The sequence below is a fragment of the Hirundo rustica genome, chromosome 14 (genome assembly GCF_015227805.2).
Source record: "Hirundo rustica isolate bHirRus1 chromosome 14, bHirRus1.pri.v3, whole genome shotgun sequence".
Lineage (NCBI taxonomy): Eukaryota > Metazoa > Chordata > Aves > Passeriformes > Hirundinidae > Hirundo > Hirundo rustica.
In genome coordinates, this window is record NC_053463.1 from 13,533,462 (window position 1) to 13,547,504 (window position 14,043).

The 14,043-nt window shown below is 39.1% G+C and overlaps 1 protein-coding gene across 5 annotated transcripts in view; it reads left to right on the plus strand.

Annotated features, from left to right (window-relative positions):
- Positions 1 to 14,043, plus strand: part of TENM2 (teneurin transmembrane protein 2) — a 1,092,434-nt gene that overhangs the window by 643,858 nt on the left and 434,533 nt on the right. For all 5 annotated transcript variants that reach the window (XM_040078601.2, XM_058422512.1, XM_040078602.2 and 2 more), the window contains one exon: positions 4,250 to 4,525. In XM_040078601.2, coding sequence (XP_039934535.1) covers positions 4,250 to 4,525 — 276 coding nt within the window. The remainder of the gene's footprint in view (positions 1 to 4,249; positions 4,526 to 14,043) is intronic.

The following is a 14,043-nucleotide window of genomic DNA, read 5'->3' on the forward strand; positions in this document are numbered from 1 at the left end:
ATATACACCACAAGGGAGCAGCTGGGTTTAACTGCCTTCCTTTAATGAAAATCATCTAGTGGTTTCTGCAGGAGGGGATGAAGGGACTGAGGGTGGAGACCACTAAGCTCTGATTCATGTGAAAAAGAAAAAACCTTGTGACTTTCTATTTTTGGTGCTGTGTTCTTCAAGGGAAGAAGTTTCTTTCTTTTCCACCAGTAAGGATCTGATGTTATTTATTTCTTTCCCCTTAGTGTCACCAGCAAGGTAGTAGATGCTACAAGAATCTGAAAAAGGCTTTCAGCGTGCAAGAAGGGATTCTGCCTGCGCATTTCAGTGCTGCTTGGCAAGTGCCATTTCAGGGAAGGGCAGTTCAGTGCCCACCCCAGGTGTGAGGGATGCTGTCTTGCACTGTAAGAAGCCACCCCTGCCTGCCTGCTGGTGCTGACAGTGCAGTTTGGCTTGTGGCCCAGCCGGGAGCCGTGTGGGCACACAGCAGAGCAGTCTGAGTGGGCAGGGCATGGCAAGCAGTGGGACTGCTGCCTTTGCCTGTGCCCTGCGAGGTCTAGCTGTGCCTGAGCTCCCAATATCCCTTAGGATGATACTCCCTGAAGGAGACACTAAAACTTTACCCCAGGCCAGGCTGTGCCTGCGTTTCCTCTCTCCAGTCCATAAGTGCTGTAGTTTGTGCTGGCACTGGGGCAGGGAGGGCTGAGTTGTTCTTGCTGAACTTTGTCATCAGGATTCCACATGGAGTATTCTGGTGGGCTGAGTGAATATGAAATGACTGAGGTGTTTCTTCATCTTTTGTGACACTATACTTCTCTGCAAAGTGATAGCAGGGTCCCCAAAGGAGGGCAGGCAGGATGGGGAAGGGCTTTGAGGGGAAGCAGAGAGGAGCTGCTGAGGGCACTCGGTCTGTACAGCTGGAGAAGAGAAGAATGAGGGAGACCTCAGAGAGCAGGGTACAGAAGATGCATTTCTTGGGAGGGGAAAAGGAGAGGCAGACACTGATCTCTTCTCTGTGGTGACACGACCCAAGGGAACAAATGGCCTGAGATAGTGTCAGGGGAGATTTGGTTGGCTATTAGAAAAATATTCTTCACCCAGAGGATGGTCGGGCACAGGAACAGTGTCCCCAGGGAAGAGGTCACAGCGCCAGGCTGACAGAGTTAGGTAGGAGGTGTTTGGACAATGCTCCCAGGCAGAGGGTGTGATGGTTGGGCTGTCCTGGGCAGGGCCAGGAGTCAGGCTCGATGATCCCCTTCCAACTCAGCCTGTTCTGGGAATTACTGGACAAATTATTTCTGTGCATTCTCGATTGTATTTCTCCTCCATGAGAATATACAAGGGTGATGCACTGGTGGCATGAGAACCTTAATGTGCAATAATGGCTGAGTAAATGAGAGAAGAATATGTTAGTGGAAGCAGTTCATATGTCATTCAGGACATGTGGGCAGTTTCATTCTAGGAAAACAAGGCATGTAGAAGAACATGGTCCAGAATAAGAAAATGTCTAGAGAATATAACTGTAGTATTTCCATCTTCCTCTCCTCAGATTTTACATTAAGGGCTATGAAGGTATCAGGAATTAGAGAGATATTTTTCTATATTTCTGGATGTAAAATGCATATCTGAAAACCTCTTTTTAAATATGTATGTATGTAGATGTGAAAAAAAAATATTATCCAAGGACAAGTTATTCTGCCATTATAAGCTGCCTTACAGAAAAGTCTCAAATAATATTTTACAGAAGCAAATGCCAAAAATTAGTATAAAAAACTAATTTAAAATCTACCAGTGAAGAGCACATCTTTACTAGACAGGGAAATTTCTAGAATATTTCATGTCTACCATCAGGTCATAAGACTATAAAGGGATTTCTGAGAAGCAACATAGAAAATCCTTTCCCAGAGGTTCAGGGGCTGATTCCATTTGTGCTCATGATATGATCTACTTCTCAATTTTTTAAAATTTGGTCAGTTACTGGAAAATGCCAAGTTCTCAGATAATAAAACTCAAACGGGTGAATGAGTTCTGAATAGTGTATTTCAGTGCCTATATCATTTTCCTCAGACAAAGTAAGAACAGGATGCTAATCAAAGTGAAATCATCTGGGCTTTTAAGGGCTGTTAAAATCCATAGAATGTCATCAAAATGTTTTACTCTGTATGTACAACAGCTTAATTAAACTAATATAGTCGTAATTTATGTGTGTTTTTAGACATGCCACCAGCAAACAAGAAAATCTGAAAAACTTAATTTTCATGACGAGTTTAGTAATTTTAACGTGCGTCAAATGTCAACATGTACTCTACCTGGGATGAGCTATGATGATTCAGTTCAGTCCATTTTTTATATTCATTTTGGTTTGATTTTGATCTTTTTATTAGTAAGTCTAAGGTTAGTTTCCTAATACAGCTGAAGCAAAACTCTAATCAATCCTGTTAACTGTTTTTGTTAAATATCTTCTACTGAAATTGCACATGATTTAAGTTTACATTTTCCTTAAATGTAGCTTTATCTGTCATCCTAGAACACTTCACTTATTTACAAACAAACAAACAAAAGGCAAAAAATCACTAGACTGACGCTTATTTTTAGGACTATAGAGTTCCCTGCTTTTGACTAATTGAGTTCCATGCTTTTGACTAAAGCACTGAATTTCTAATTACTATATTAAATATTAGAAGGTAGGTAAAATATGCTCATAACTAGAAGGGTTTGGGTTAATTTGGTGTTGATGAAAGCTTTTTTAATGTCAGCCTTTTTATATCTTTTTTACACATTGCCACTAAATGCCCCATTCCCTGAGAAGCATCACCTGGTGAGAATTTTCCACCTGGCACTGTGGCCCCACTGTGGGGCTCTTTGACCTCAGCCTGGGCATTGTGTGCTGAGGACATGGGTCAGGCTTCCAGAAGAAATCCATCCCCTTCCTTTAACTGGTGAGCTTCAGGAATAAATTTGAACTGGCCCCAGTTTTACATTTTACACGTGTGCATACAGCCCTTATCCAAAATGTGCTTTGGCAGTTAGGGATGAGCCTGGGGAGAGCTGATACAGGAAGGGGAACCAGACAGATCTACAACTCTGTGAGCTTTCCTGGCTAATCTGAGAGAGAAGTTCTAATACTTTAAAAAAAATCTAGTTGCCTTCTTTATTAATAGGAGACACTTATTTGTGTCTTTTATTTAGTGTATGAACTTCCATTGTTTAGCTTCATATACGGAGGAAGAGGAGAAATTATAATATTTGGATGAAATAAAATTACTGATTTAGACACACAGACCACAGAACTGGTTTCCCTGTGAATTAAGAAATTAGTTGAATAATTGGCAGTTATATCGCCAGCAACTTCAGTCTGGTTTTTGTTTTTAGCCCAGTAAAATGAAGCTCAAATTACTTTGCTTTTCAAAATCTTTGAAAACCTTAGAGACCAGTGAATATTTCCCTTTATTTTTTACTGCCCTGTTCATTACTGTAGGAAGCAAGTACATAAGCAGAAATCAGGCAGCAACTCTGGACTTTCTGAGAACCCTGGGGGACTCTGTGTGCTTTAAAAATGTATAAGATTTTGTCCACTGAGTCGTTATTAACTGCTAAAGGTCACATGTTTTGACATTGTCTCAGAAAGTTTTGCTCTTAAACCAAATGACCTCCTGATTCTGGTATTGATGCATTCTTTCTTCTGGAATTTGGGAGAAAAAGAAAACAGTTACAGTGGAAGGTCTGTCTTTCTTTCTTTAGCAGATATTAAATTACCAGTTGCACCAAATGTAAATATAAAACTGGTGACAAAGTTCCATGTTACCTCACTGATGGACTTGCATTCTTTCACTGTCTCTGTGAAAGACTTGTGTTTGTGAAAATGAGCTTCATTAAAAAAAAAAAAAAACAAAAAACTCTTTTTAAGTAATCAGATGCATAACTTCAAAGCTCGTGCTCTGTCCTGCAAATACAAGGTTACATACACACTAAACAGGTCGTGTCATTAGCACTTGTCACAATGTTTTTGTTAATCACTCATCTAAATGATTAATGATTTGGAGCCAAAAGAGTAGCCTAAAATTTAGACCTTTGTTTTGTATAATTCATCCATTTTAGATGCATTCAGTGTTTTCGAGGGTAAGTCTTGCTAGTCTTGTAAGTAATTCATTGCCATACAGCAGAAACAAGCAAAATTAAAAAAAGGTCTGATATTTTCAAGCTGAAAATAAATCCCCTAGCTTCTTAAATGACTTCATTTTTCTATTTTTTCTTGTCCTAGGAACGAACTTCACCCTCGCAGAGCTGGGGATCTGCGAGCCCTCCCCGCACCGGAGCGGGTACTGCTCGGACATCGGCATTCTGCACCAGGGCTATTCCCTGAGCACGGGCTCCGACGCCGACTCGGACACCGAGGGGGGCATGTCCCCGGAGCACGCCATCAGGCTCTGGGGCAGAGGCATCAAATCCAGGAGGAGCTCCGGCCTGTCGAGCCGCGAGAACTCGGCTCTCACGCTCACCGACTCCGACAACGAGAATAAGTCCGACGAGGAGAACGGTAGGGTTTTCCTTCAGTATATTCCTAACCTACGTGCGCGAGAGCGTGAGCGTTCTTAGAAATACACCGGTCTGCTTTCAGAGGTGAACTTGGCACTCTCTCGGTTTGACTAAAGCTGGCTTTTTAATGTGTTTGGGGATTTTTTAACATCACTATCAGGAAACTTTGATATGTGCGTTATATGATAGATGTTATGTTGGATCTTAGAATTTACATTGCCATAATCTGTCACAGAGGTTTGCGCTCCGAGTGTCTTAAATTAAACTTAATGATGAGAAGCAGAAAGAAATTTCCAAAGAGAAATAGTTTTTATATGTGATTTTTCTACACAGCTTGAAGTAATATTAATAATCCACAATGTGCTGGTAGCTGTAACAATCAGATTTAATTTTAGGTGTTGTTTTCCATGGTTTTGAAGTTGTAAAAACAATTCTTTTGCTCCTTTATTACTGGTATTGGAGGGGCTTTCGGAAAGCAAATCTGTGCATCAGGCTGAGGCAGAACACTTGCGTTTAGTCTATTTAAAGTCACAGAAATGAGACTTTGGGCAAGCACTTGTGACCAAACAGCCTGGCAGTGGTAGAGTCTGTGTCCTGTGTTCAGCACTGCCCTTGCAGGTGCACATACCCAAATTCAGGTTCTCCATATGGATCACCCTGAAGTTCTTACCTGGGGAATTTTCTGGGCTCACATAGGTTTAAACAGAACTCAAGAGGGAAAATAGTGAAAAAGGATTTGCAGGAATTTGTCCTTCATCCTGTAAGGTAATGAAAGTGCAAACTCAGCTTAGTTAAAATAGAGACAAAGGGGTTTGGATCTTGTAGTTCTGAAGAGGTGGTGAAGAGGAACCCCCCTTACATCATCAAGCCTCAGAGCAAATGTTCCAGCAGCTGATACCAGCTCTCTGATAAGTATATTGGGATAAAATGGTACCTGTTGGGTGCCTCGCAGAAGAGGATTTCTCTAGGTGCTTATTTTGGGCTCCTGTGGTACTCACTGCCAGTTGTCTTGGTTTCAGCAAAGCAAGTGTGCCAGGCTCTGGAAACACAAGCAACTGCTTGTCAAAGCAAACAGGGCAAAATTACAGTTTATATGTTGATAGAAGGAAGTTCAGCAAAGTGAAATTGATTTTGTTTGTAATAGCAGTCTTTTTTTGTTGATTTAAATTGAATCTTCAAGTAATATATCCTCTCCATAGGCGTAGCAGGATACATTTCTTCATCAAAACTAAGGAGGGAATGTGCATTTACTAATAATGGTTTGTACAAGGAAGCCCATGTTCTAAAAAGAATCAGTGACTGGTTAATTGATTTTTCCTTTTAATGATACCATTCACAGAAAATATGACAACTTCCATTGATTTTAGTACAGTTTTGTTAAGGCTTCTGAGCGTAATTTCAAATAAAAAACCTGACTAATAGAATTCTGGCATTATGGAATGATTGGGCTTCAGTGCTGTAGCAGGAGTTCACTTCTGTGCAGGTGGTTGTCTCCATTTCTGTGGCAGCAGTGTGTCACACCTTTTGTCTAAGAAAACATAATCTCAGAACCTGCTTTTATACACACAGTCACAGACTGATAAAACAATGACTGTTTACTTGTTTTTCATTTTTCCTCCCCCTAATAAGTGAATTATTATGTAATTGGAAATACAGTGCAGTGAATCCATTTTTCATGTTTCTAGCAATGATATGAATAGGAGAAAGAACAACATGATCAAACAGCAAGCAAGTAATAAACCAGTGTGTGGAATTCATTTTGGGTTTCAGTGAGAAGGGTCTCTGTGTGTTTGGTTGTTTTAAAAAAGCATCACGCAAGTATGAAGCAACTGTTGTGTACACAGAGGTGTTAACTTCAGTAAACTTTTTAGCCTTACTCTCTCACAAATCCTGGTTAGCTCAAAAATCAATGCTTCTTCACATCACTGATTTTATGAAGTTTTGGGATACATTATCATATAGATTGACAGTTGCCCCACCGGTTCAGCACCACAGTGTGGACACTTACAAAACCATCATTAATTTCTCACACTTGTGCCCAGCAGTGGTTTCCTACATAATAAACACTGTGTCCTTCAGAAGCAGATCAATAACCTGCTAGGTGTTCATCTTGAGAGGAAGTAACAAGAATCTATATTTCAGGAGAAATTTGTGCTCTGATATGGTTTCATATGTGCAGAATACCAGCAAAAAGCAAGACATTGCTTGGTATGAGACTTTACCCGTTTATGCCTAGCAATATTAGAGGGAACTCATGATGCTTACAACTCTGAATTTATTGAAAGTACTGTTAAAGCTTTTTCCCTGATACAGCTCAAGCATTATGAAGGAGTAGTTCAACTCTAAAAGATTATTATTTTTTTTAATATTGAGATGCTATCACAATTTAAATTTAAAAAACCCAAGCAAACCATACCTCTCACTTTTTTTTTTTTGTATCAATAAATCTACTTTGTCATTTTGTCATCTCCAAGTAGCACAGAGGAAGCTTAATTTCTAAAAATTGCTCCCATTGAAATTCATTCATAAAGCTTGTGACCATTTTCTGCACTTGTAGATTTAGTATGATTTAATTTTATCATAAACCAGAATGTTGTGAACCTTGAAATATTAGCAGGCTTGAGATGCTTATAGATAAATTGAAATAATGGAAACTCATTAAGTTCCATATTTTACTTGGTATACTGAAATTCTTCCTAACAAAACACCTTACTGATATTTTGAAAACATTTCTATTTTGAGAAGTCTGATTAGGCTCTAAATTCTTACTGTATCTTGTAGTTTTTGATGCTGTCTACATGTGGACATATCTTCTTTATACCAGTCATTCCTGAATTTGTAACACAAATCTCTCATCACATTGCTACTCAAAGTAACAATGTAACTGGGTTGTGAGAGTTAAGTAATTTTTTTTTTTTTTCTTTAATGCGTACAAATGTAAAAGGCCAGTTAGAAATACAGTTCACCTCTGGTGTCATGTGCCAGCTTTGGAGAGAGAATCACCTGTGAGGACACAAGGTGTGAGCTCTAGGAGGTACAGCACTGTTCCTGGATGCTTATTTTTTCTTTGATTAAATCTTGTATCTATTTATTCCAAAACATCATGGCAAACTTCTTGAAAGGATTTATTTTTTCCATCGGTTGCCATGTTTTTTTCTAAGCCTACAGTATTTCTATTTCCAGAGTAAAGCTTAGGGGCTGGTCATGTTCAAGTAGTGACCTTGAAGCAACTGCTCTTTCAGGCTTAAGTTGAACTGAAAATTATGTTCTTCCGAAAAATATAAAACATTGTAAAATAAGGTAAAAAATATCTGTGGAAACAGAATTATCATAATTAAAGGAGCATTTATGTACAGAATCTTTTTGCAACATATCTGCAATTTTCTCTTTTCCTGGCTTCACTGTTTTTGAATGACCAGTTACAGGCTGTTAGGAAAGCAGTGAAATTTAAGTGGCATAAGGCAGATGGGAGTGAAAGGCTGAATGGACCAATAACAGAGAAGAAAAAAGATAATCTGAGGTAGAGGAAAGGAGAATGGAAAAGTAGGATGTAAACTCAAGGCAAATCTTGGTTTGAGTGCTGAAATGAACTCTTTGACTCAAAGTGAACCCAGAAGGAGGGTTTTCAGTCTGATGTGAATCTAGATCCTGGTAATTCTCCTGTTGTGAAAGAGAAAATTTAGAAATCGTGTTGGTGACTTTATTTTTTTTTGGTAGAAGGTCATTCCCTTGACACTTTATCTGTTAGTATCATTATTGTATATAATGGATAGATAGTGTCACTGGCAGAATGGGACATAACATAAAATGTTTATCATGAGATTTGTATTCTGATATTATAATAGCACACTCTTGAAATATTTTTGTTTTACCTTTGTGTGACAGAAAAGGGAAAAAAAGTGTCTTGATGGAGGAAAAGGATTTCCAGGAACGAAACCAAGTTATTAAAATAATGTCAGATCAAAAAAAAAATATTATCAAGGCATGCTTTTATCTTAGTAGCTGCAATTCTGAACTGAAAAGCAAGACAAGAATGAATGGGGAGGAATACAACAATCCCAAACTTAAGCAGAACAAGGGAGAGTTCAAGGTCGTGCTGTGGTAATCTGGGCACGTTTTAAAGAAATGCACCACAAAACACTGTGGTTGTGGCAGCTCTTTGTAGATAATGCCTACAAGAAGCAAATAATTTTGCTCATAACAATCATTTCTGTGTTGATAGACCAGTTTAGGAGGGGTAGGAAAGTGGTGCTTTATTGGAATGAACCTGGGGAGGGAATCCTGTAGAGCCTCTTGCTTTCCTCACTTCACCTTTTCTTCCTGGAGAGAATCTTCCGTTCTTCACTGACTCCAGCATCAGCTGTGACAGTTCAAGTCAGGTGGAAGGGTGCTGTAGGAAGCTGCACTAATATTTTCAATATCCAGGTGTTCAATATCCATCAGTGTTTGCTATTTTAGACATACCGTTGACAGTGACTTTTATTATTCTTTCCATGTTGCTTTGGTGGTGCTTTTCATTGAAGTAATTAAAAGTTGAATATCAGACAATACCTTGTGTGCATATTACTTACTAAATGAAAGAGTGTCGTGAATAAAGAAAATAAAGTTGGAAAAATTATGAGGTAAAATATGAAAAACTGTATTTGTTTTGTACTTCTGGTTGAATCTTTTGAAAATGAAGTAAATTATATTTTTCTTTCTTTTTTCCCTGCTATGAAGTTTTCAATGGTGATTTCCTATAGTAACTTCCTAAATGCATATGTAAATTTTAAAATCAAAATATAACCTCACTTAATAATTCAAACTGACCTCAGAGTTAATCATTGTTTCAAAATTTTATGAGCAGTAGAATCTGAGCTTTTCCTGGGATGTTGTTAGATAGAACACTTAGAATTACAATAGAAAAGAAAAGATGTCATTGCATCAGAGGAGTTTACAAAAGGCACCGGACAGATGACAGCCAAGGAGTTTTTCTTACTTTTACTGTTGTAATTCTGACATGTTGTTATCAATATTTCATTTTTTATTTTTTTCCAGCTTTCTATTTCACACTTCATAATTTGCAGGAAAGATTATAGCAACGCTGTGGTTCTACTCTTGAGACTATTTTGAGTTTGTCGTATGCATGCTAATGTCTCTGAGATGTAAGGGAGTAAAAAGTAGAAGCTTTTATGTTGTTGGTCCCGGAATTCTGCTTGGGTTAAACAAGTGGGACATTAAGCTCACTTCCTGAAATTCCCCACCAGCAGAAAATACTTTCCTTGTTAAAAGGGGATATTTAAACAGCGGTGAAGCAGTTGGAGCAGCTCTGTGTCGTCTTCAGCTCTGTGTGTGTGGGAAATATAATATGCCCTCATAATTTTGGGATAGAATATCAATATTTTGGGTTCAAGGAGCAGCAGGGAGGATACAGACCTGCTCTATATGTCAAAGCGGAGTGCTGGTTTCTGCAGGGGGAGCTGTCTGGGAGTGTTGTGCCTGTTTCTCTCCCAGAGCGCCCCAGGTAGCTTGGAAACAACAAGAGGGACCGATCTGAAAGAGGAGAGAGGAAGAGCTGTCACAGTTGTGCGATCTGTTCGTAGCTGAGAAAATGGCCAGATGGTCCCAAGGAAATGACGGGATTTAAATGAAATGTCATACACTCAGAAAATGGCATCGCACACGTCACACATCTCCGAGGCTCCTGAAGGAGGAGAGCTGGGGAGGTTAGCTCCTGCATGGGCAGGCTTCAGCTCTTCTTTGGGAAGGCTTGTAAAGTACTTTGTAAATGACAAATTTAGAAAGTCATTAAGCGCAGTATCAAAGCTCGGTTTCTTAAGTGGATCCAATTTTGATGTGCTCTCAAAACCTGAGGGCACTTCTGATAGGAAGTGGTTTCCTAATGAGGGAATTGACTAGCAGGGATGACTTTTAAAGACTTAACTACACATAAACTCAATTTGGTCCAGGTAAATGGCTTATGTATTCAGTGCAGAGGGAGTCTAGATGATGAGGTTAAGGACAAAAAATGGATATGTAGTACTGGTAAACTTTAAAGCCTTGTGCAAGACAGGAATATGAAATGACAGTATTAAAAATCTTAAATATTTGTTGCAATTTTAATATAACCCAGCAAGACTGTGGTCTAGGTTGGCAGGATGGTGTGATGAATTGCTGTTCCACTGTCTGGTTTATATTGAAAGAGCTCAATAAATACCATCTGGAACAGAGTGCTCCATGATAAGGATGGAGATGTGGCAACACAGCTCTGCTTTGGTGGCCTAAAAGGGTAAACCCAAATGCCATCTTGACATTCAGTTGCTCGTAGCTGACATTCAGCCCTTGGGCAGCCATTAGATTTTCCATTCAGGTCAGCATTGACCTGAGAGATGTGCATCAGGAACTTGGGTTTCATCCTCCCAGGGATACAGGTGTTTCTAGCACTCAAGATTATAGGAGGAATGGATGGAATGCTAAAACAAGCAAGCAGAAAACCCAACACAAGCCCACAAAATCCCTAAACCAAACCAAAAAGTCCACTTGTATATGGTGGGGTGAGGTCTTACACCATGATGTCCATACTGTTCTCCCCCATTCATGACAGGCAGGGCTTCAGCACCTGTAAAATTTTCCATTGCCTCTAGAGCAACTCCAGTCCCAGTTCTGTACCCTGCTCTGGCACAGCATCATTGGGCTTTTTGTCCATATCCCATACGAGGCCCTGCTGAAGCTGTGTCCTGTTTGCAGTCTTTCTCTTCATGGTGTGGTTTTTTTGGTTTTTTTTTTTTTTTTTTGATAACATGAATGCCCCCTGCATAATTGAATGAACTGAGGCAATCAGGAATTGAGACCGAAGAACTGAAGTCCGATATTTAGCCAGGGAACTGAGGAAAACACAAATATGGGCTATCAGGAAAATACTGCAGCAGCTGGGTTCGTAAACTGCTGAGGCTAGCTGGGATCTTCCTTTTTCCTGAATTCTAAGGAAAGAGCTTTTGCCTGCAGCTGTATCTACATCACTGTGTGAAGGTCACAACATGGAGAGTTTTTTTTAAAAAAAACTCTCAAAATAACCAGAAGATTTTTCAATTATTATTTAATCATGAGCCTTTCCATCTAGTAGAGAGAAATGATGAAACTATGTTTAACAAGACTCCATTACAGCACATTATTCAGTTTGTCAATTATTAGTTTCATAAAAGAAAACTTACATGATATAGGTCACCCAGGTAAGCAAGCAGCAGCGCCTTTGTTCAAACCATAACTGAGTTAGAATAATGCCTTTTTATTCTTTTCTGTAAAAGAGATGTGTGTCTGATAAAGTCAATCCAGCTTGGTGCTAAATGCATTGTGTGTAGCTGATGAATGATAAAACCTTTGCAGTGAGGTTTGCAGGTTTGTCTGTACTTGATGTTTAACTAAATTTATTAATGTGAAACAAAACCTATATATTTTACATTTCCCTTGTAAACTGAAGCACAGATCACAGGAACCCATACTCTGAATTTATTTTGTCTTGCCTTTCAAAATGAGAAATTTTATCCAAAGCTTCCTCTGAATTCGTCACACCAGAGACTGGTACCGTTCCTCATGTATGTCATCCCACTATTAATAATCTCCCTAATAACAAAAGACTTGCGTACTTCTCTGATTAGTGCATAATTACATCAAGGTACACACTGCTTTTTCTAGTCAATACTTCATTTATAAAGCTCAGCCTGACTCTGGCCAATCAGCTCAGGTGGTGCAGTGAATGCCTACTGTCACATGTGTACAGTGACGTGTAGATGGCTGTTTAAGTGCCATTACATTTTCTAAATATTTCATGGGATGTGCTTTGTGCTTACTCTCTGCACATTGTTCTTTTCAAGGGATCTGTCAGCTTGGCAAAGGCGATGGATTTGAATTGATTGTAAATGTGATGTTGAAGTGTAACATTCTACTCATGTAGGATTTCCTCCTCAGATGGAAAATGGATAGGAAATGATGCCTTACCTCTGTTAGTGCCAAAGGTGTGGCACTATGTATATATTAGAATACACACACTATATATATATATATATTAGAATAAACAGAGCTTCTTGAAAACTAAATTATCCCATAACTAATGAGTTTCAAAACAGATTATTCTTTTTTTTACTCTCTTTTATTGTATTTTTTTTTTTCATTTTGTTCTTAAAGTAGTAAGTTATAGAGGATGCTTCCTAAGTTCTGTTTCTTAGGTTAAAAGAGAGAAAATCCAATCAAAAAGCCTGATTTTGTTGGTGGTGGTGCTTGGGGTTTTTTGTTTGGGTGGTTTTTATCCATAAAGTTGGGGGGGGGTTGTGACTTTTTGCAGAGGCTCCTGTCAGAATTGAATGTCTTCTGTCAGATACTATAGGAGCAACCTGAAAATTAGCATTTTTCTTTTATTTTAATTTCCTTATATTTCACACAGGTTAAAGACAACTTTCTGCTTAATTTGAGCTTTTACAAGTTCTATGACACTCTCGTACCTTGGCAGTGATAAGGGAAATACTTTTATCTATTTGTTCACCCTCTCTGTAGCATTTGAAATTGCTGACTCTCTTCTCTACGCTCTTCCTGTAAGAAGCTCAGGGGGATGATTGGCCATGATTCAGGAAATCTGAAGTTCTGCCTCTCAAATCAAGTGAGATATTTTCTTATGAGCAGCTGTTTGTCCACTTGGCTGTGCAGTCTTCGGCTCGCAGACCTCTCATCAAAGTTCTTCAACACATCAAAAGCTGTTGGTAGCACCACAGAGACCATGCTGAAATCTTAACCATCTGTGAACAAGACACGCTTTCTCTGCTAAAAGTAGAGGACTATTTTTTCAATTTATATTTTGTCTATCTCATGGTTAAAGAACATCAGATTAGGCTAAACCCCTAAAAGAAAGATGTGATGATACTGAGGAGATGGAAGTATCTTGAAGAACTCGTCTCTTCCTGAAGTTACCTGCTCTTGAAGTCTTGTTATCATTGTTCTTAAAGCTAAGAACATTCCCTACATTTTTCAGCTTGCAGCAGGAATCCTCTCCATATAACAGGTTTATGTGAAGAAGTAGCTTTAAATGTTTTTACCAGCTCAAAAAACTGACCCCATTATGTGCTTCTGTTTGTTACCATTGCTGTGATCTTCCACATTCTGGTTCTAACCCCACTGACTTTTGGAAGAGACATTGGATCTCTCTGGTACCACTCCTTTTAGTTGTGTAAAGAAATGGTAACAAAAGTGGCCTTATGGAGAAAACTGGCAAAAGAAACGGTAGTTGGAGCAACCCAGTGCTAAAACAGGGCTGTTTTCCTGGTGTCCATTTGGGTTTCTTACATTTCATCAGCATCACTTACACTGTAGTGGTGTACAAACTCATTCCTTACCATGAAATAACCAGAGGTTTCTGGATGCTTAGCACTGTGCAGCAGAACAGCACAGGTGGCAGAGGAAGAGGCAGTTTTATTTGTGAATAAAGTCCCAGAAGGATGTGTAGCTACTACAAAGTAAGTTGCTAGTGTGTTCCATGCTGGCTCCTGGAGGCAC